A 24,600-nucleotide genomic window follows, 5' to 3' on the forward strand; every position below is an offset into this window, starting at 1 on the left:
ATTTTATGGAAAAGGCTATGCTCTAGTTACCATTAGCTTTTCCTAAACGAAGATGCTAGGTTCCTATGTTAACGATTACTGCTTTTTTAAATAGCGGTTTAATAGCTATGCTCTAATTACCACTCCGATTATTCCACTAACACCTAGCATTTTTTAAACAAGAGATTTTTTATGACAACAAAATATTTACAGATTACAGTTATGTTTTGTGCATTTGACAATAGCGATGAACTGTTTACATGTTTACATACTAACTCTTTTAAGTGGGATATTAAGTTGAAAATCTAAGCAGGTTTGCTTGTCCCCGAGATGGTTTCTGGTTTCATCATTAGTCTTTACTCCGTTAAGTATAAAATACTAAACCGGAATTTAAAATGCCCTTACAAGCGATGTTAGGACACAATATACGGTATATGGCCAGTGCCCCTCCGATAGAACACAAGGCCAATGAAAAGGCAATATTACACACCAAATCTTTATATTTTATGTTACGTCTTATATAATACAATTTATAAAGATTTTTTTTCTATGATTATGTTCGTGTAACTCTACCAACAAAAAAAATCTCCATTTGTTAGTTTGGAATAGTGTTATTATATCAGGCTATAGTACCAAATCTCTTTTAAGGAGCAGAGCAGCAATATAAATCTTGCCGAACTATCCAATTTCCACGACGCTGTCACAAAATGTGAGGACAATTTTTGTAGCTTTTATAAATTAAAAAATATTCACGAGGTTTTCGAATGATTTGTTAGGTTTAAGTTTAACTGTGCAATATAACTATTCGCGAGTTATTTGCTAAAAATAATACTAAGTAACGACTAACGACAGTTTACAAAATAATTACTTAAAATGCCTACCAAAAAAAATAATTACTTAAAATTTTTATTTTATATTTCGTCAATAAAATATTAATAATCGTTGAAAAAATAGAGATAAGATATGGTATATGCAAATATAAATATATTTAGCGTGATTATTGGGCCGATCTTGACATGTTATTAGGCTAAATTTGGACTTCACATATAAAGTGATTCGGCCTCATCTTCTATTTTCCTTTTTGGTGTTAATTGATTAAACAGCAATAAAGGGATTTTAAAACTATTCTAATATTAGAAACTTCTAAACTATCTCTACTCTTGGAAACTTTATACGTATATGAAGAATCCGGAATGAAGGCAAGCTATGTGTGAAGAGTTTGATGCATTAGTGAGTCAAACATGAGATACGGTTAACTACTTGTCGCAACTTAATTACAATCTTGTGGGTTGCAAATCAAATAGGTTTTTAAGACTAATAAACAACTTTCTAATGGTTGTTTTAACCGGTAAGAAGACAAATACTTCCTAAATGTGATAATGCAGATTCTTACCACGACAAATTGTAAAGTGCCTTACAGACTCTTTTTCTTTCCACCTCAAAACAGAATAATAATTATACAAAGAAACGTAAGACAGAGAGACACGTCATAAAGTAAAAACAGTGTGTATACGCATTTATAAATGAAAACCGCTTAACAAAATAAAAATGCAACTCCTGCTTTTTATTTTCCAAAGTGAGATTAATTTCTTGCTTTTCACAAAGTGATTTTCTCACAATATAGGAAAAAATAAAAATAAAATAAAAGAGATTCTCTCAATTATTAAATGCTTGTTGAGCGTTTCCTTTATGAAGTCATGCACCATTAACAGTAAGCAGACCAACATCATTATATCAATTTGCTTACGTAACCGAAACTTGTGTTTAATTACAGCTTATAATATTATATATCTATATCGTAGCAATCATAGTACTTTTTTTGGAAAATTTAAACACTTGGATCAATAACGTTGGTTATAGAGTGTAAATGTATATACGCAACACAATTATTTAGCTACATATTTCAATTTTGTTTATAAATATATGAAGAGCGAGAACTGTTCGAGGTTCGAGCCATAAGGTAAAACCTACATGTGGGAGGCCGAGGCCATTGGGACTTAGCTTCGAAAAGAAATGGGGAGATTAGTATTTTTGCGGCGGTTACTTTGGGATAATGAAGGTTAGGTAGGGCCTAAAGGAGGATTGGCCGAGAAGGACATGAACGATGTCGAAGGTCAGAAAGTTATGTTTGCCAACCAAATGGATATAGACGAAGAAGAGGTTGCTATCTACTTCAATGATAGTAGCGATACCTACCACTTTTAGTATTTTTGTCAATTCACCTTTGGTTCCAAAAATACTTCTACATATTGCAAACCGCAAACACAAAAAAATTCTCCTAATGAGTGTGGTTATTACAATTTGAAAAACTTGCTAAAAACTATACTAAAGATTGTGTTTACAATTTCAATTTATTAAAAGAAAATCCATTTTTAGTACGTATCTCAATATATATTTGTATGTAAAGTAAAATTAACTTCTAAACTAGCCAGAATTTTTTAATGTAAGATGAAAAATCATAATGTGGGAATATTCTGAAAAGAGTGAAAATGTTTTGATGGGTAGTATTTTTGATGGACCCTCTTCATTTCCCTAATGGTCTTTGCCTTTAAGCAAAAATGGTTCGTTCGTGCTTTCATGTGAGGTCCCAACACAAGTTTTGCATCGGTATTGGGCCAAGGGACCAAAAGCCGGGACCCGTGACATATTCGCGAACCTCACTGGCAACGCTAGTAGCCTATTAACTTTAATTAGGACCGAGACAGGGGATTTCTCGGTTACCTTGCATTCCAAGAAAACTCCATTTTCTAGGTTATCCGTGATCCACCTCATCGATTTGAAAATTCTTCACTAAGACGTTGAAGATGGGGCTGTTTCACGCGTGAAACTTTTCGGCAATACCGGAGAGCTTATGGAGATTATTGAGGATAGTGAAAGGAAGAATATGAAGTTTATAAGTGAGGTTCAAGAAAGAGATGATAGGCTCTGGTTTGGGTTCTCGACCGTCAGTGATTTTAACGGTGACATTATTAAAGTAATAAAGTTTATCAATTTGGGCTGTAATTAGTGGATCTTTACGTTGCATTTACATTAACACTTTCTTCTGTGTGTGGATTGATGATATATAATTAAAGGTTTAAACTTAGAGTATTTGTGGTATCCAGTTAGATCTGCATTTAAAATAACTCTAAACTTTTAAATCTTATAATTTACTGAAATATTGGTTTCCTTTTCTTGTTAAAGTAGTCTTAGTTTCTTCAAAATCCAAGATATAGTTTTCTTTTTCTTTTGAATTTAAGAAACTTCACAAGAAATCCGGAATTGGTGAGTCTAAGGACCGGCCTGCGCAGTCGGCTAAGCAGGATTAGACTGGAGTTCTGTAGACAAGGAGGTCACATTACTTTTTCGATTTCTTTCTTTAATTGGTTCTGATGCTTTTGGAGTTGTTGTTGGAGGGATTTGAATTGGATAGCAAATAGCAAAAAAATTAAAATAAAAACAAAATGGTCAGAAGGCAACACAACGAATAGGTTGCCGAGTGGGACTCATGCAGTTGCTTCTTGTGCCCACTGCCCCTTCTTCTCCTTGTCAATTCATTTCCTCCAACTTCTTTCGTCTGTTATTATTTTATTTTATTTTGTGGTTACAATTTATGTTTCATTTATACACATACTTTATATATTCAAACAAAAACGTTATTTTCTTATTTTTGCTACAAGTTAAATTTATGGTTCATTTATTTATATATTCACAAGTCAAACAAGATCATTTATTTATTATCTCGAGGTATTTTTATTATTGGTTTTTAATTCTTGAAATGCTTACGTCTCTCAATCCTTACATCATTTAATTTTCTCTGCAAAGGAAAATTTATTTTCCATAAATTATTTGGTTGAACAACAATTACACTTGACCTAAACTTATAAAATTGAATGGAAAAAAACAGAGTGTAGAAAAAGATGGTCCTAAAACAATGAAGGATTTGTGGCCCCTCAATTTTCGGCATTTGCAAGCAATCATACAATTTACATGTAAAATATGCCAAATGAAATTATTCATTTCACCTAATTAGAGTCATATTACGAAGGAAATCTTTTTGTTTTGGGCCATCTAATTAAGAAGGAAAATTTTAAATAGAAAGATGTACATAAAAAAAAAGAAAAAAAAAAAAGAATAACGGATCCACAAATGCCAAGAATCCCAAAAGAAAAGAAAGAAAGAAAAATACCAAAGAGTTTACTTACATTGACACGAATTCGACATGTATCAGAAATTTATTTATTATTTCTGACACTCTATATATAACCATAATAATAACTCTTACCACACACAACAAAGAAACAAGAACAAACACAAAGATGATGAAACTCTTCTTGGTGGTGGCGATATCCGTCGCCCTTCTCTTTAGCGTCATCGATTTTTCCGGCGAGAGACCAAAAGATGGAGAGTCTATGATGTCTGTCCATTTACCTGACTTCCGTCTGATTCCGACCATCGGAGCTTCGGGACCGGAGAGTTTTGTTTTCGATATCTCTGGCGACGGTCCTTATACCGGTTTGTCTGACGGTCGAATTGTTAAGTGGCTAGCTAATGACAGCCGTTGGATTGATTTCGCCGTCACCACCTCAACAAGGTACGCACCCTCTCTTTTTTTCTTTGTTCGTTACATTTTTTTAGAAAAATTGTTTTCCTCGTTTATTTTTTTGTGTGGTTTCAAGTCCTTCAATTGTATCCACCAACTTCGTATGTCCCATCGAAATTATTGACTTGATTATCAGAATGACATTGTGCAACAAAACAAAAAAAAAATCAGAATAACAAAATTAGCTCCTTTGTGTATCAAATAATAATAATGATAAGATTGCGTACCTCCTTTGCATTTTTAACAACGAAGGAATATACATTTGGTAGTTTAATTCAATTTTAATTTATTACAGTTAGTTATCATTCCCGACCAATGAATAAATGGTACTTCTTTTGTTTCTGCTTATGTACTTCAACTTTTTTTCCACGTGGTCAACTTGGTTGATTATAGTTTGCAGATATAAACTTTCTAATTCACAATCTTGTTATTTGGGCATGCATGTGAAGTTCCCATTATTGGGGATTCTAAAACGCAATTGCATGTGCATGTACTGTAAATATATATATGTAACTTACTAACTTAATTACTTTTTAGTTTTATATTCTATGAATATACTTATCTATCTTCCATGATGTTCCTCACACGCGTATTGTGAAACGTTGTACTTTTTTTCTTTTTTTCAAGAAATCTAAATTAATAATGAGTGATATAAAATGTATAATGCATCATCTTTATTTACTAGGAGTCTCTTTAGTAATGAGTAAACGACCACCCTTTTTTTTTTTTGGTTAGGAAATGTGTAATGACTTCTAGTGGTCCAAGTTTGCTGGTAGATACAAATGATCTGACACATTTTTCACATAGATTGAAATATGTAAATATATTAACATGTACCATACCACTAATTTATATGGTGATGTGACTTACGTTTAAAGATGATTAGACTCTTGTATACGATAAATCAGAAATTTTAGGTCCTTTAACAAAAAAAAAAAAGATAAATCAGAAATTTTGTTCGAAAAATTACATTGAAACTGTGAATCTATAGCAATGGAACTGAGAGAGTGGCGAATAAAGCTGTCATTAACCTCAGGGGCTTAGTAAATTAATAGCCAAATTAGTTCTGAAGAACAGATAATTGTAATGAAGGAAGCGGATTATGAACAAATAGTTACACTTCATTGGCAATTTATGTTTTAAAATTTGTTCAATGCAGAGAAGGTTGTGAGGGATCGCACGAGCACCAACGAACAGAGCACGTGTGCGGACGACCGTTGGGCCTTTCCTTTGACGAGTCCACTGGTGATCTTTATATCGCTGATGCTTATATGGGCCTTCTTAAAGTTGGCTCAGAAGGAGGTGTAGCCACTCGTGAGCTGGATGAGCCCCTTCGGTTTACCAACGGTTTGGATATCGATCCACGTACCGGAATTGTCTACTTTACCGACAGCAGTTCGGTTTATCAACGGAGGTAAAGATGTAAAAATTTAATCTTAAAATCATAATCATTTGGTATGATTGTTATATGTATTAGAATTTAGAGCGTATTGTTGATATTTCAGGAATTATATAGGGGTGATGATGAGTGGAGACAGAACCGGTAGACTAATGAAGTACGACCCAAATACGAAACAAGTGACCACTCTTCTAAGCAACATAGCGTTTGCAAACGGCGTCGTTTTAAGCCAAAACGGTGATTACCTTCTCGTCGTTGAGACCGCCACATGTCGGATCCTACGGTACTGGCTCAACGACACGTCGACGACGACGACGAGGACGCCTGAATCTCGCGATAGCTACGAGGTTTTCGCGGAGAGGCTCCCTGGGTTTCCCGACAACATTAAGAGGAGTCCACGTGGCGGATTCTGGGTAGGTTTGAACACGAAACACTCAAAGCTGACAGAGTTCGCAATGTCGAACGCATGGCTAGGACGCGCCGCTTTGGGCTTACCTGTGGACTGGATGAAGGTCCATTCGTATTGGGCCAAGTACAAAGGGAACGGCATGGCCGTGAGGTTGAGCGAGGGTAGTAGTGGCGTAGTAATATCGGAAGTTTTCGAGGGTAAAAATGGGAATAGATGGGTATCTATAAGTGAGGTGGAGGAAAGAGATGGAACGCTTTGGGTTGGATCGGTGAATACTCCTTTCGCTGGCATGTATAAAATTTGACTAATGCAAATACTATGCGTTTCCATCATTATAAATTATAAAATTTATAATTCATCCATAATCAAAAGATATATGTCCTTTAATTCATGATTTGATTGTAGAAGCAGTTGTTATTATACTTAAATTTTAGGATTACATATAAGTCTACCAAGTACCATTTATATAAACTATGGTTTCTTTATTGAGATAGCTAGCTATATGGTTGATCATAATTAAATTTGTAAAGAAAGTATTAAAATGCATGAGTGATATTAAAACGGTTGTTATTATTTATAACATCCACGAGAAAAGCCGAGTACATAACAAAATACCTAATTATATGAACCAACGACTTTTATTTATTTATTGATCGAGCTCCAGGTACCTTCCTAGGATTAAGCACTATATTTCTTTTATTTTGACATACGTACGTACCGGTAATTGACCATGCATTGCATGCATACAAACATAGAGGGTTTGTGTTATACGCCAAATCATGGCTTAGCTTCTTCCTTCTTCTTCACTTTCTCCGTGGCCATCGGCTTGGAACAACAAGCAGTGCACCGTCCAGTTGTAAAGCTTCCACAGCAACCGTATAACCTACATCCAGTACGTTGCTGGGGCTCAACTGTTTCCATAACCTTCTTGGCCTCCGCTTGACTGCTGCAACAGTATCTGCACCGTCCACGCCACCACCCACCGCAACATCCATACCTACAACCACCACCACCCCCGCCTTGCTGGGGCTCAACAGTTTCCACAACCTCGTTAACGTTGGCCTCGGCTTGACTGCTGCAACAGTATCTGCAACGTCCAGCCCACCAACCACCGCAACATCCGTACCTACAACCACCACCACTCCAGCCTTGCTGTGGCTCAACAGTTTCCACAACCTCGTTAACGTTGGCCTCAGCTTGACTGCTGCAACAGTATCTGCACCGTCCAGCCCACCAACCACCGCAACATCCGTACCTACAACCACCACCAAACCAGCCTTGCTGGGGCTCTACACCATCGGTTGCTTCAGTACTTGGCTTCACGTCATCCTTAGCTGCACGTGTAATTTACAGGTTTATATACACCATGAGTTAGATATTCGATCATCATTTCATCAATATGATCGAAAGTGCAAAGAGAGAAATTATATAAATATAGAGTTGTACATATATACCATGTGTGGCATCAGTGGATGTGTCCGCAAAAACAGCGAGGGAGAGAGAGAAAAGCAAAGCCAAGAGAGCGAGAGACTTGAGGTTTCCCATGTGTTGTATTCGTTACACAGAACAGTTATCTTGTTTGGTTTTGTTGCGGGAATATGATTTTGTTAGTGAACTGAAGAATGCATATACGAGCACAGCACATCCATTTATATGCAAAACTTGACGACAAGAAACCAGTCAATTATGTGGAGTGAGGGAAGATAACGACAGAGATTTATAGGGACTTCTATATACAGTTAACAAAAATATAAAATAATATATATATCTACTCTCGTCTTATGTTTTTAATACTGTAATGTTTTTAAGAATTAAATCTCTAATTTTTTATTTTTCTAGTTTATTAAAACTAACAAATAAATCAATATATTAGTTACACAAAATAGAAAAATTATGTATTTTTTAATATACTTTGAAAAGACCTTGAATTAAAAACGAGTTTGAAATAGAAATTAAGAGTATTAAACATCTTCAGAAACCGATTTAGAAAGATGCTTATTACCTACATAGAAGCTATGATGCTATGAAATGTTTCTAATTTTTAGTTTTTTTCGTCTGGTTAAGCTTTAGCTTTAGCACTTAACAGGGTAGAGAGTTTCTATTCAAAATGTTCACATCAATACCTTATTTTGTTTTAAATATCGGATACTCTGACTATTCTAAGCAACCCCTAGCTTTTGCGACCGGCTTCGTTTTAAAAACGTTATTTTGTTTTAAATATCAATACCTTATTTTGTTTTAAATATCGGATACTCTGACTATTCTAAGCAACCCCTAGCTTTTGCGACCGGCTTCGTTTTGCGACCGGCTTTGTTTTAAATATCGGATACTCTGACTATTCTAAGCAACCCCTAGCTTTTGCGACCGGCTTCGTTTTAAAAACGTTAATTACCTTATCGTCGTGGAGACGGCCACACGTCGGATCCTACGTTTATTGGCTCAACGACACGTCGACGACGACGTGTGAATCTCGCGATAACATTAAGAGGAGTCCACGTTGGCGGATTCTTGAGACCCTTGAACACATAACACTCAAAGCGGACAAAGTTCGCCATGTCGTGGCTAGGAGGCGCCGCTTTGGGCCTGGCTACGGACTGGATCATGGTCCATTCGTATTGGGCCAAGTACAATGGGAACGGCATGGTCATGACCCTGAGGTTGACCGAGGGTATGTACCTAGTAGAGTCGTAATATCAGAGTTTTCGAGGGTGGATATATCTATAAGTGAGGTGCCGGAAAAAGACCTCTTTGAGTTAGATTAGATCGGTGAATAACTGCTTTCGTTTGCATGTATAAATTCTTAAATTTATTCTTGCAAATATGCGTTTCCACCATTATAATTCATATATAATCAAAAGATATATATGTCCCTTATTAACTCATGATTTATATAGTCGAAGCAGTTGCTATTATTCTTAAATGTTAGGATATATAATATATTAGAAATCTACATAGTACCATTTAATATTAATCTATGGTTTGTTATTCAGCTAGCTACATGTTATATCATAAATAAAATTCTAAAGGAAACTTTTAACAAATAAAAAAGGAGATGGTAAAGAAAATATTATAATCCATAATTTTGATATTTAAAACAGTTGTTATTATTTATAACATCCACGAGAAAGACACTGCAAAATACATATTATAGGAACCCACGATTTTTTTTATTGAGCTCTAGGTACCTTCTTTAGGATTAGGCAGTATATTTCTTTTATTTTGACATACTTACGTACTGGTAATTAACCATGCATACAAACATAGAGTTTGTGTTACACGCTAATTATGGCTTCGCTTCGTCATTCTTCGTCTCTCCCTCCGTGCCCATCTTCTTGGAACAACAAGCACTGCACTGTCCATATGCAGAGCTTCCACAGCAGCCGTACCTACATCCACGGCGTTGCTGGGGCTCAACAGTTTCCACAACTTCGTTGGCCTCAGCTTGACTGGTGCAACAGTATCTGCACCGTCCACGCCACCACCCACCGCAACATCCATACCTACAGCCACCACGACCGCCACCAAAACCACCACCACCACCACCACCGCCGCCACGCTGCTGAGGCTCAACAACGTTGGCCTCAACATTCTCCGCTTCTTCGGCTTGGGATTGGCTGCAACAGTATCTGCACCGTCCAGCCCACCAACCACCGCAACATCCGTACCTACAACCGCCTCCACCCCGGCCTTGCTGAGGCTCTACAACAACGTCATTGGCCTCGGCTTCGACTTCCGCAGTCTGAGGTTGGCTGCAACAAGCGCTGCACTGCCCATAAGCGAAGCTGCCGCAACATCCGTACCTACAACCGCCTCGACCACGTTGTTGCGGCTCTACGGCATCGGTTGCGTCAGTACTTGGTTTCACATCATCCTTAGCTGCACGTGTGGTATACAGGTTATACACCATGAATTAGATATTCGATCATAGTTAAGCAAAAGTGTAAAGGAAAAATATATATATAGAGTTGTACATATATACCATGTGTGGCATCGGTGGATGTGTCCGCAAAAACAGCGAGGGAGAGAGAAAAGAGCAAAGCTAAGAGGGCGAGAGACTTGAGGTTTCCCATGTTTTGATTTCGTCACACAAGACACTTGTTTGGTTTGGTGAGGGAATGTGATTTTGTTAGTGAAGACTGAAGAATATATGAGCATAGCACATCTATTTATAGTTGGGAAGCAAAACTTGGCGACAAGAAACCAGTCAATTATGTCGAGTGAGGGAAGATAATGACATATTTATGGGGATTTTTTCTTTTCTTTTTTCTTTACGCTTTATATAAAATGTAAAAAGTAATCATATTAAACATCTCTATAAACCATGATATGATCGAGAAGAGTCTCATCAAATGATTGAGAAAGGTTATATAGAGCTTCGATGCTATGACATGTTTTATAATTTCTAGTTTTTTCGTCTAGTTAAGCTTTGGTATAGGGTGGATATAGTTTCTATTCAAAATTCACAATGATAGCTAGCATCTATACCTTTTTTCTTTTTCTCAAATGAAATATATATTAATTATAAATGATCATTACAAATAGTCTCTTAGCCATGAGGACTGTAAAACAGAGTTAGTGTAATATTCAGAATTTAAACAACCAAATTTAGCTAAGCTAAAGTTACTGTAATTTTGAAGACCAGGTTCTTATGTCATGAAAAAGATTTGTTAAAGAAACATCAACACTCTGACCATTTACTATTTTAATGAGAATTTCACAGTCCCTTTCAAAAATTACTGAATGATATCCTCTAATCCATACTTGTTGTATAGCAGTGAGCAATCCATATGTTTCTGCCTCTAAGAGTGATTTTACACGGTTTAGTCTAGTTGCTCTTCACACGAAAGGTTTACCTTGATGATTTCTAAATATCCATCCTCTAGTTGACTGATGTGAAAGCTGATCATAGCTCGCAATAAAGTTGCATCTATACCTCTTTTGTCAATTTCAGTATCGAAATGAAATTAAGAGAAAAACAGGTATTTTAACAAAATTACAAGCGTTTTCAATTCTTAAAGTATGTTTGTGGAAAAGGTATATTATATATAGCTCAGAAAACAAAAACGTTTGGTAGTGTTACTTTTGAAATTGCTTAAAAGGAGTAGTCACAGTATTTATTTGGATATTAATTGATACTTTAACTGAATATCGTTGTTGTAAGAGAGTAATTTAGCATCTTCAAGTTAATTTGCATCAAATCAAGAATAGACTTGTAATTTCAAGAAATCAGTTCCATAATGGAGCCGGTTCATAAACATAATTAAGTTTATAATCTTGGTACTAGTAAGAAAAAATGAGAAAAAAATCAATATATAATATAAAATCGGTGAAGAAAAAGATTTTCTCCAAAAAAAAGAGAGAAAAAACTACAACTTATGTCCAAATTTGACAATCCCGTTAGAAACATAGAAAGCTCAATAACAACGGAGCAAATGATCCATAATTTTATTCTTGAAATCTTAGGTTGGATATATATATTAATTATAACTTGTCTATAAAACTTATTAGAACCTTCATGTAATCATCGAATCCTATTTACTTAATATATTTTTGTATTTTTTGAATTTATCTTTTATTATGATTTAATTATGTGTGGATTTTACTCGCACATATTAATCGATGTCACAAATGTAAACAAACAATACAACAAAACTATAAACTAAACTATATGCATATATAAATATCAGCGATCTCTGGGTCAATACTCACATTATAATTAGTCAACAAATAAAATAAAAATCACAATTTCAACGGATACTGTTTTGTCATCTAGCATTTCTCTTGGATATATATGTTTTACACTAGTAATATTCTATATTTATAGTCAAGTAATAAACTTTACCAACTATACTTTGTACTGGTATTAATAGAAATACTTTACAAACAGTTAATAGTCAATATCTTATCTAACTTCTTAAATCTACATTAGACAATGAAATACTTTAAGTATACATTATTAATAATAAACCAGTATACATGTACATATATAAACTAAGAATTATTAAGCCAAAATTTTTCTAAAGAATTATTGATTTTATTTTGTTTATTCGTTTTTGTACTGAAAATATTTAGTGAAGTAAAATACTTTATTTGCCAAATAACTGTTTAGTTTTAATGTATTCATGTTAAATGCCAAAAAAGAAGAGATAAGTATATATACTCATTACAAGGAAAAAAGAGATAAGACTTGATCAGTATATATCCTCGGACCAATATCAAGTTAACACTATGTATGTTTGAAATTTTAATCGTTTATAGATAGTTGGTTCGAGTGACATTGGAAAACAAATGTATATTATTAAAAATCTTTTGATCATTGGCTTGAAAAATAGAAATCCAAAACATCTGAATTATTAAAAATAGATATATACATATAATATATAATTTGGTCAAAACCCATAAAAAAGAGTTGAACGTTGAAAGCCATTTCAAGCATCGAAAGCTTCAACAGCTAAACTCTTATCTGTGGTTCCATGTGTAATGCCATGCTCTCTACATAACATACGGTGCTTACACGTGTCCAACAGTAGTCACAAAGTCCAACTCTTGGTCTTCAAACTCACCGTTCGAAATGATAATGTTAGCTTTCTATAGATTCCAAAAACAATCGCACAATCCCAGTTCAAACTCTTCCTTCTTTTGGAAATATATAAACCGACCGGTACAGATGATGGAACTAAAATACTACGTACTGCTTAGACCAAATTCAACATTCGTCTGATAACGTAACCGAACCAAAAACCATTATCTAAGCACGAAGTTTGGTTTTCCTCGTCTTGTTATTTACCAAATTAACTTTTCTAAAACTAGATTGATGCAATTGAAATAAATTATGCACCAAAATCCAATAATATTTTGTTGTTAGCTTTAACGATAAACGATTGGAAAAAGAACTTGACCGGAAAAGAAAACACAATTATCCTAACATTTCAATACGTTTGAGTTGGTCCATAATCTAGATGCGTGATCAAAATTACAAAAAAATAACGGGAACGTCACACTCCACTCAACATAAATGATATGTCGTAATGTTGACTCTGATCACTCGGTGGTGCGCGATTTTACGCAATCTTTCCAAGCCAAGTTCATCTATTCCAATGTACTTACGCAACATTATGAGTTTAAATAATAGCAAGACTTACACGTGACAGAAACTGATTGTGTAACATTCATACGTGACGAAATTTGATTGAGCAATAATAGCTTTTCTGTTATAGTGATTGAGTTATATTTAATTGAATGTTTATGCTTTAGAAAAGTCTGAGGATAAAGAAACTTGAAACCGATGAAGATTAGGATTCGCAAACCACTTGATTGATATCTCCACCAATGTTTGACAATCAATAGTATATATCCACAGCAGGAAATTTAATAAGTTACGTACGTTAATTCAAATTATCACTTTATATATAATTTATATTATTCAGTCGTAAATTTATGAAATTAAAATCTCACAAATTAATATGTCCTACTTTTATAAGGTAATAAAAGAATTAGAAGTTAAAGAATAGAAGATTGTCACTTATAACCCAAAAAAGATTTATAGTGATGAAATTAATAAATGTCATATTTTATTTTGTGATAATTACCATATTTTAAAAATATTATATATAAAAATTTGTATATTATAATTATAAAAAAATATTTCTACTGCTGGGATTTGAATCCGGAAATCAAGAGATAACTCATTTACTGTTAAATTTGAATCATAGTCATACAGCCAATGTGCTACAGCGAAACTTTTGTCGATATTAAAATATTAGCAGTATATATGATTTTTATGAATGTTTATTTCTACAAACTATGGCTGCAAAATACTTGATTGGTATCTCCACCAATGTTTGACAACGAATAGTATATATCCACCGTAGAAAATTTAATAAGTTACGTACATTAATCTGAATTACCATTTTTATATAGTTTATATTATCCAGTCGTAGACTTACGAAAGTAGAATCTCACAAATTAATATGTTCTACTTCCATACGGTGATAAAAGAATCAAAAGTTGAAGAGTAGAATATGATTGTCGCTTGTAACCCTAAAAAAGGTTTACAGTGATGAAATTAATAAATGACATATTTTATTTTGTTATAATTATCATATTTTAGTAATATTATGTGTAAAAATTTGTATATTGTGATCATAAAAAAATATTTCCGCTGCCAGGATTTGATCTCGGAAATCAGGAGATAATTCATTTACTGTTAAATTTGAGTCATAGTCATGCAGCCAGTGTGTTACAGCAGAACTTTTGTTGATATTATAATATTAACAATATAAATGATTTTGATGAATGTTTATTTCTACAAACTATGGCTGCAATACACTTAGATTGGTATCTCCACCAATGTTTGACAATGAATAATATATTTCCACCGCAGAATTTAATAAGTTTCGTACGTTAATCCGAATTACTATTTTATATATATTTTATATTATCAAATCGTAGACTTACGAAAGTAGAATCTCACAAATTAATGTCCTACTCCCATAAGGTGATAAAAGAATTTAAAGTTGAAGAGTCGAATATGATTATTGCTTGTAACCCGAAAAAGATTTATAGTGATAAAATTAATAAATGTCATATTTTATTTTGTGGTAATTATCATATTTAAAAAATATTATGTGTAAAAATTTGTACATTGTGATTATAAAAAAATATTTCTGCTGCCGAGATTTAAACCCGGAAATCAGGAAATAACTCATTTAATGTTAAATTTGAGTCATAGTCATGCAGCCATTGTGCTACAGCGGAACTTTTGTTAATATTATAATATTAACAGTATATATGATTTTTATGAATGTTTATTTCTACAAACTATGGCTGCAAAACACTTGATTGGTATCTCCACCAATGTTTGACAGTGAATAGTATATATCCACCGCATAAAATTTAATAAGTTACATACGTTAATCCGAATTACCATTTTATATATAGTTTATATTATCTAGTCGTAGACTTATATCTGATAAATTAATGTTCTACTCTTATAAGATTATGAAAGAATTAAAAGTTGAAAAGTAGAATATGATTGTTGCTTGTAACCCTAAAAAAGGTTTACAGTGATGAAATTAATAAATGACATATTTTATTTTGTGATAATTACCATATTTTTAAAAATATTATGTGTTAAAATTTGTATATTTTGATCAAAATAAAAAATTTCTGCTGCCGGGATTTGACCCGGAAACCAGGACATAACTTATTTACTGTTAAATTTGAGTCATAGTCATGCAACCAGTGTGCTACAGCGGAACTTTTGTTGATATTATAATATTAATAGTATATATGATTTTTATGAATGTTTATTTCTACAAACTAAGGCTGCAAAACACTTTATTGATATCTCCACCAATGTTTGACAATGAATAGTATATATCCACCGCAAAAATAATAATAAGTTACGTATGTTATTTCGTATTACCATTTATATATAGTTTATATTAATTATCCAGTTGTAGACTTACGAAAGTAGAATCTCACAAATTAATATGTCCTACTCCCATAAGGTGATAAAAGAATTAAAAGTTGAAGAGTAGAATATGATTGTAGCTTGTAACCCAAAAAAGGTTTACAGTGATGAAATTAATAAATGACATATTTTATTTTGTGATAATTACTATATTTTTAAAATATCATGTGTAAAAATTTGTATATTGTGATCACTAAAAAATATTTCCGCTGGGATTTGAATCCAGAAATCAGGAAATAACTCATTTACTGTTAAATTTGAGTCATAGTCATGCAGCAATTGTGCTACAGCGGAACTTTTGTCGATAGTATAATATTAACAGTATATATGATTTTTATGAATGTTTATTTCTACAAACTATGGCTACAAAACACTTGATTGGTATCTCCACCAATGTTTGACAGTGAATAGTATATATCCACCGCATAAAATTTAATAAGTTACATACGTTAATCCGGATTACCATTTTATATATAGTTTATATTATCTAGTCGTAGACTTATATCTGATAAATTAATGTCCTACTCCTATAAGATTATGAAAGAATTAAAAGTTGAAAAGTAGAATATGATTGTCGCTTGGAATCCTAAAAAAAGTTTACAGTGATGAAATTAATAAATGACATATTTTATTTTGTGATAATTACCATATTTTAAAAATATTATATGTAAAAATTTGTATATTTTGATCATAAAAAAATATTTCCGCTGCCGGGATTTGAACCCGGAAACCAGGACATAACTCATTTGCTGTTAAATTTGAGTCATAGTCATGCAGCCAGTGTGCTACAGCGAAACTTTTGTTGATATTATAATATTATTAGTATATATGATTTTTATGAATGTTTATTTCTACAAACTATGGCTGTAAAATACTTGATTGATATCTCCACCAATGTTTGACAATGAATAGTATATATCCACCGCAGAAAATTTAATAAGTTTTGTAAGTTATTTTGAATTATCATTTTATATATAGTTTATATTAATTATCCAGTCGTAGACTTACGAAAGTAGAATCTCACAAATTATTATGTCTTACTCCCTTAAGGTGATAAAAAAATAAAAGTTGAAGAGTAGAATATGATTGTCTCTTGTAATCCAAAAAAGGTTTACAATGATGAAATTAATAAATGACATATTTTATTTTGTGATAATTACCATATTTTTAAAATATCATGTGTAAAAATTTGTATATTGTGATCATTAAAAAATATTTCCGCTGCCGGGATTTGAACCCAAAAATCAGGAAATAACTCATTTACTGTTAAATTTGAGTCATAGTCATGCAGCCATTATGCTACAGCGGGACTTTTATCAATATTATAATATTAACAGTATATATGATTTTTATGAATGTTTATTTCTACAAACTATGGCTGCAAAACACTTGATTGGTATATCCACCAATGTGTGACAGTGAATAGTATATATCCACCGCATAAAATTTAATAAGTTACGTACATTAATCTGAATTACCATTTTATATATAGTTTATATTATCTAGTCGTAGACTTATGAAAGTAGAATCTGATAAATTAATGTCCTACTCCTATAAGATTATAAAAGAATTAAAAGTTGAAAAGTAGAATATGATTGTCGCTTGTAACCCTAAAAAGGTTTACAGTGATGAAATTAATAAATGACATATTTTATTTTGTGATAATTATCCTATTTTAAAAATATTATGTGTAAAAATTTGTATATTGTGATCATAAAAAAATATTTCCGCTGCCAGGATTTGATCCCGGAAATCAGGAGATAAATAATTTACTATTAAATTTGAGTCATAGTCATGCAGCCAGTGTATTACAGCAGAACTTTTGTTGATATTATAATATTAACAATATATATGATTTTGATGAATGTTTATTTCTACAAACTATGGATGCAATACACTTAGATTGGTATCTCCACCAATGTTTGACAATGAATAATATATTTCCACCGCAGAAATTTAATAAGTTATGTACGTTAATCTGAATTATTATTTTATATATAGTTTATATTATCTAATCATAGACTTACGAAAGTAGAATCTCACAAATTAATATGTCCTACTCCCATAAGGTGATAAAAGAATTTAAAGTTGAAGAGTCGAATATGATTATCGCTTGTAACCCGAAAAAGATTTATAGTGATAAAATTAATAAATGTCATATTTTATTTTGTGATAATTATCATATTTAAAAAATATTATGTGTAAAAATTTGTATATTGTGATTATAAAAAAATATTTCCGCTGCCGGGATTTGAACCCGGAAATCAGGAAATAACTCATTTACTTTTAATTTTGAGTCATAGTCATACAGCCATTGTGCTACAGCGGAACTTTTGTTGAAATTATAATATTAACAGTATATATAATTTTTATGAATGTTTATTTCTACAAACTATGGCTGCAAAACACTTGATTGGTATCTCCACCAATGTTTGACAGTGAATAGTATATATCCACCGCATAAAATTTAATAAGTTACATACTTTAATCCGAATTACCATTTTATATATAGTTTATATTATCTAGTCGTAGATTTATATCTGATAAATTAATGTCCTACTCCTATAAGATTATGAAAGAATTAAAAGTTGAAATGTAGAATATGATTGTCCCTTGTAATCCTAAAAAAAGTTTACAGTGATGAAATTAATAAATGACATATTTTATTTTGTGATAATTACCATATTTTAAAAATATTATGTGTAAAAATTTGTATATTTTGATCATAAAAAAATATTTCCGCTGCCGGGATTTGAACCCGGAAACCAGGACATAACTTATTTACTGTTAAATTTGAGTCATAGTCATGCAGCCAGTGTGCTACAGCGGAACTTTTGTTGATATTATAATATTATTAGTATATATGATTTTTATGAATGTTTATTTCTACAAACTATGGCTGCAAAACACTTGATTGATATCTACACCAATGTTTGACAATGAATAGTATATATTCACCGCAGAAAATTTAATAAGTTACCTAAGTTATTTTGAATTACCATTTTATATATAGTTTATATTAATTATCCAGTCGTAGACTTACGAAAGTAGAATCTCACAAATTATTATGTCCTACTCCCTTAAGGTGATAAAAAAATTAAAAGTTGAAGAGTAGAATATGATTGTCGCTTGTAATCCAAAAAAGGTTTACAATGATGAAATTAATAAATGGCATATTTTATTTTGTGATAATTACCATATTTTTAAAATATCATGTGTAAAAATTTGTATATTGTGATCATTAAAAAATATTTCCGCTGCCGGGATTTGAACCCAGAAATCAGGAAATAACTCATTTACTGTTAAATTTGAGTCATAGTCATGCAGCCATTATGCTACAACGGGACTTTTATCGATATTATAATATTAACAGTATATATGATTTTTATGAATGTTTATTTCTACAAACTATGGCTGCAAAACACTTGATTGGTATATCCACCAATGTGTGACAGTGAATAGTATATATCCACCGCATAAAATTTAATAAGTTACGTACGTTAATCTGAATTACCATTTTATATATAGTTTATATTATCTAGTCGTAGACTTATGAAAGTTGAATCTGATAAATTAATGTCCTACTCCTATAAGATTATAAAAGAATTAAAAGTTGAAAAGTAGAATATGATTGTCGCTTGTAACCCTAAAAAGGTTTACAGTGATGAAATTAATAAATGACATATTTTATTTTGTGATAATTATCCTATTTTAAAAATATTATGTGTAAAAATTTGTATATTGTGATCATAAAAAAATATTTCTGCTGTCAGGATTTGATCCCGGAAATCAGGAGATAATTCATTTACTGTTAAATTTGAGTCATAATCATGCAACCAGTGTGTTACAGCAAAACTTTTGTTGATATTATAATATTAACAATATATATGATTTTGATGAATGTTTATTTCTACAAACTATGGATGCAATACACTTAGATTGGTATCTCCACCAATGTTTGACAATGAATAATATATTTCCACCGCAGAAATTTAATAAGTTCTGTACGTTAATCCGAATTATTATTTTATATATAGTTTATATTATCTAATCATAGACTTACGAAAGTAGAATCTCACAAATTAATATGTCCTACTCCCATAAGGTGATAAAAGAATTTAAAGTTGAAGAGTCGAATATGATTATCGCTTGTAACCCGAAAAAGATTTATAGTGATAAAATTAATAAATGTCATATTTTATTTTGTGATAATTATCATATTTAAAAAATATTATGTGTAAAAATTTGTATATTGTGATTATAAAAAAATATTTCCGCTGTCGGGATTTGAACCCGGAAATCAGGAAATAACTCATTTACTTTTAATTTTGAGTCATAGTCATGCATCCATTGTGCTACAGCGGAACTTTTGTCGAAATTATAATATTAACAGTATATATGATTTTTATGAATGTTTATTTCTACAAACTATGGCTGCAAAACACTTGATTGGTATCTCCACCAATGTTTGACAGTGAATAGTATATATCCACCGCATAAAATTTAATAAGTTACATACTTTAATCCGAATTACCATTTTATATATAGTTTATATTATCTAGTCGTAGACTTATATCTAATAAATTAATGTCCTACTCCTATAAGATTATGAAAGAATTAAAAGTTGAAAAGTAGAATATGATTGTCGCTTGTAACCCTTAAAAAGGTTTACAGTGATGAAATTAATAAATGACATATTTTATTTTGTGATAATTACCATATTTTTAAAATATTATGTGTAAAAATTTGTATATTTTGATCAAAACAAATATTTCCGCTGCCGGGATTTGAACCCGGAAACCAGGACATAACTCATTTACTATTAAATTTGAGTCATAGTCATGCAGCCATTGTGCTATAGCGGAACTTTTGTTGATATTATAATATTAACAGTATATATGATTTTTATGAATTTTTATTTCTACAAACTATGGCTGCAAAACACTTGATTGATATCTCCACCAATGTTTGACAATGAATAGTATATATCCACCGCAGAAAATTTAATAAGTTACGTAAGTTATTTTGAATTACCATTTTATATATAGTTTATATTAATTATCCAGTCGTAGACTTACGAAAGTAGAATCTCATAAATTAATATGTCCTACTCCCATAAGGTGATAAAAGAATTAAAAGTTGAAGAGTAGAATATGATTGTCGCTTGTAACCCAAAAAAGGTTTACAATGATGAAATTAATAAATGGCATATTTTATTTTGTGATAATTACCATATTTTTGAAATATCATTTGTAAAAATTTGTATATTGTGATCATTAAAAAATATTTCCGCTGCCGGGGTTTGAACCCGGAAATCAGTAAATAACTCATTTACTGTTAAATTTGAGTCATAATCATGCAGCTATTGTGCTAGAGCAGAACTTTTGTCGATATTATAATATTAACAGTATATATGATTTTTATGAATGTTTATTTCTACAAACTATGGCTGCAAAACACTTGATTGGTATCTCCACCAATGTTTGACAGTGAATAGTATATATCCACCGCATAAAATTTAATAAGTTACATACGTTAATCCGAATTACCATTTTATATAAAGTTTATATTATCTAGTCATAGACTTATGAAAGTAGAATCTGATAAATTAATGTCCTACTCCTATAAGATTATAAAAGAATTAAAAGTTGAAAAGTAGAATATGATTGTCGCTTGTAACCCTAAAAAGATTTACAGTGATGAAATTAATAAATGATATATTTTGTTTTGAGATAATTATCCTATTTTAAAAATATTATGTGTAAAAATTTGTATATTGTGATCATAAAAAAATATTTCCGCTGCCAGGATTTGAACCCAGAAACAGGAGATAACTCATTTACTGTTAAATTTGAGTCATAGTCATGCAGCCAGTGTGATACAGCGGAACTTTTGTTGATATTATAATATTAACAGTATATATGATTTTTATGAATGTTTATTTCTACAAACTATGGCTGCAAAACATTTGATTGATATCTCCACCAATGTTTGACAATGAATTGTATATATCCACCGCAGAAAATTTAATAAGTTACGTACGTTATTCCGAATTACCATTTTATATATAGTTTATATTAATTATCCAGTCGTAGACTTACGAAAGTAGAATCTCACAAATTAATATGTCCTACTCCCATAAGGTGATAAAAGAATTAAAAGTTGAAGAGTAGAATATGATTGTCGCTTGTAACCCAAAAAAAGTTTACAGTGATGAAATTTATAAATGACATATTTTATTTTGTGATAATTACCATATTTTAAAAATATTATGTGTAAAATTTTGTATATTGTGATCATAAAAAAATATTTTCGCTGCCAGGATTTAAACCCGGAAATCAGAAGATAACTCATTTACTGTTAAATTTGAGTCATAGTCATGCAGTAATTGTGCTAAGCGGAACTTTTGTTGATATTATAGTATTAACAGTATATATGATTTTTATGAATGTTTATTTCTACAAACTAAGGCTGCTGCTCCACTTTCGGCAATTGTATCTAATCGAAGGTTTGCTTGGAATTTTGTTCTATCGAGGTTTAGGGAAGTTCTATATTTGGTGATACCAAAATGGTTACTCAAACAAAATAAGCCCGAGTATCAGGGAAGACCATTATAGTACACAACCCAACGTATGATGAAGAATGTCAATGAAGTCGATGGCTTTCTATGTAATTAGTAAGCACTGCACCATCACTCCAGTAGCGATTCCTACAAATATAAAAGCTAGATTACCTCCAGGACATCCTCTCCTTGTTTTAAAGTAAAGATGGACTATCTAAAATTATTTTTACTAGATAAATACCCGCGGACTTATGGTTTACCGTTTTTAAAACAATTTTGCTACTAATTTGGTTTTTTATGTAGAGTTTATCTATTTTTTTAATTGTAGAAATCTTGAAAAATATAATTTTGATTTTGATATTTTTTAATACTTCATATAAGTTTTTCTTTATTTTGCAATTGAGTTATTGAATTATTAGATACATGCATGGACAACTTTGTTTTGAGAGCTTAAACATTTTACAATTCTTGTTTAAAACTTCTAAAAAAATATTCCAAATGAAAGCTTGATCTAAGGATGCATATTTTGTAACAAAGAGTTTTTTAGCTTCTCAATTATATACTATGAAATACTAAGATTGCAGTTTGGTTAACTCAGTTTCAAACTATTGACAAATTGTAACTCCAAAACCATATATCCATGCATGAATATGTCTTTTTGAGGATAGACAGGTGGCACTCTCTCCATTGCTGATGTGTCATTCAGACGGAGAGAGTTGACCATCTTTCATAATATATATTATTTCTTAAAAAATAAATTGTGAGCGTGTGTAAAAATACCCGTCATCTTTCATCAACCGGGACACTATAAATACATGCTCTTAAAGCTCACACATCTTTCACAGATCACAACAAAATATACATAACAAGTTTGGATCTAGCTACTTCAACCAAAAAAGTGCAAATCTAGCAAAAGAAAAACATGGCAAGCTACAAGTTTCTTGTTGTCTTGGTTTTGTTCGCTACCTGCTTATCTCTTGCTAATTCAGACCCGTTTAGAACCACACCCTCGGGACAAAGTAAGCATATATCTTATTCATCTTTATACCCTCTCGTGATATCTATATAGATATCACGTGGATCGTCGTGGTTTTTGTATGTAAGCAATATACGTTAACATGGTTTAATTACATGCATATATGATCCCCCTCTCATATATTACATATATAAACAGCTGAAACGGTGAATCTCAATGATGAAACGGATGCAAAAGAACCTCAGCAATATGGTGGAGGATACAACTCAGGTAGGTGCAGGTACGGTTGCTGCTATCGGGGAAGCTACGGCTGCATCCGCTGCTGTGGTTACCCCAATGAGGAAACTAACAATGTGGAGACCTCCAAACGCGGCCGTGGTGGCTGCAAATACGGTTGCTGCGGCAGCTATGCTTATGGACAGTGCAGCGCATGTTGCAGCCGCACCCAAGTCGCAGAAAAATCTACCGAGCAGGAAGCTTCTCCATGAAAAGGGAGCTAAAAACCATGGATATGTTACCGTATAACGTATGGCCACATTAAGCACTTGTTTTAATACAATAAAATGGTACTATGAACGTATCTTAGATGGTACGTGGAAATAAAGTAAGTGGCCTTTTGTATATGTTTGTGTGTATGCGCAGTTCTAAATATATATATATTTATATATGTTTAAGCTTGAAGAATACTTAAATTTATGACGTTTGAATTACTTATTGTGATGCATATTCGTATGGATAATCCGATGTTTTAGATCGTGTTATCATACTATAAGAATCGAATCGAGAAATGATCTAGACAAACACAACAAGATCACTATATCACACTTGCTTACTTTGATGACTTACTCAAGTACGATTCACATGACCTTACTTGGGAGATTTTAAATATGTATCTGATCGACCGATCAATAATTCACTTAGTCATGCAGATAAAGTTTATTTTATGTAATCGATTATGTTTTTCAACAACAAAAAGAGAGGATAGTCCTACTCAACGAAGAAAAACAAGAGAAATTAGTGAGCCGTCACAATTATGAATATCAGACAGGCTCAATGGGCCATTGCATCTTCATATCTAATATATTATCTGATGAATTCTACTAATTCATGGCATATTGTTATAACTAAATTTATTAATGTCATGCTCATCGAATCACATCACCACCAAAATTATAGACCAATATACTTGTAACGAGAATATATCTAAGCGTTTAATAT

The 24,600-nt window shown here is 31.9% G+C and overlaps 4 protein-coding genes across 4 annotated transcripts; 2 read left to right on the forward strand and 2 right to left on the reverse strand.

The window, feature by feature from the left end:
• The first annotated feature begins 374 nt into the window (after window positions 1-374).
• On the forward strand, window positions 375-3,287 carry LOC104788831 (protein STRICTOSIDINE SYNTHASE-LIKE 1). Its single transcript, XM_010514611.1, is given in 6 exon segments — window positions 375-409; window positions 1,909-2,038; window positions 2,041-2,266; window positions 2,485-2,525; window positions 2,528-2,953; window positions 3,219-3,287. Coding segments are annotated over 6 exon segments (927 nt in total).
• A 756-nt stretch (window positions 3,288-4,043) lies between these two features.
• Window positions 4,044-6,734, forward strand: LOC104785257 (protein STRICTOSIDINE SYNTHASE-LIKE 2). Its single transcript, XM_010510433.3, has 3 exons — window positions 4,044-4,552; window positions 5,721-5,975; window positions 6,067-6,734. Exons 1-3 carry the CDS (start codon window positions 4,278-4,280, stop codon window positions 6,671-6,673), a joined length of 1,137 nt encoding a protein of 378 aa, XP_010508735.1. The 5' UTR covers window positions 4,044-4,277; the 3' UTR covers window positions 6,674-6,734.
• A 185-nt stretch (window positions 6,735-6,919) lies between these two features.
• Window positions 6,920-8,064, reverse strand: LOC104785258 (uncharacterized). The gene is made up of 2 exons (XM_010510434.3): window positions 7,824-8,064; window positions 6,920-7,703 (listed from the first exon to the last, which is right to left on the reverse strand). Exons 1-2 carry the CDS (start codon window positions 7,912-7,914, stop codon window positions 7,147-7,149), a joined length of 648 nt encoding a protein of 215 aa, XP_010508736.1. The 5' UTR covers window positions 7,915-8,064; the 3' UTR covers window positions 6,920-7,146.
• A 1,358-nt stretch (window positions 8,065-9,422) lies between these two features.
• LOC104785259 (uncharacterized) lies at window positions 9,423-10,701 on the reverse strand. Its single transcript, XM_010510436.3, has 2 exons — window positions 10,349-10,701; window positions 9,423-10,245 (listed from the first exon to the last, which is right to left on the reverse strand). Exons 1-2 carry the CDS (start codon window positions 10,437-10,439, stop codon window positions 9,653-9,655), a joined length of 684 nt encoding a protein of 227 aa, XP_010508738.2. The 5' UTR covers window positions 10,440-10,701; the 3' UTR covers window positions 9,423-9,652.
• Window positions 10,702-24,600: the final 13,899 nt, after the last annotated feature.

This window comes from Camelina sativa, chromosome 5, assembly GCF_030686135.1.
Source record: "Camelina sativa cultivar CO46 ecotype springtype chromosome 5, ASM3068613v1".
In the NCBI taxonomy this organism is placed as follows: Eukaryota; Viridiplantae; Streptophyta; class Magnoliopsida; order Brassicales; family Brassicaceae; genus Camelina; species Camelina sativa.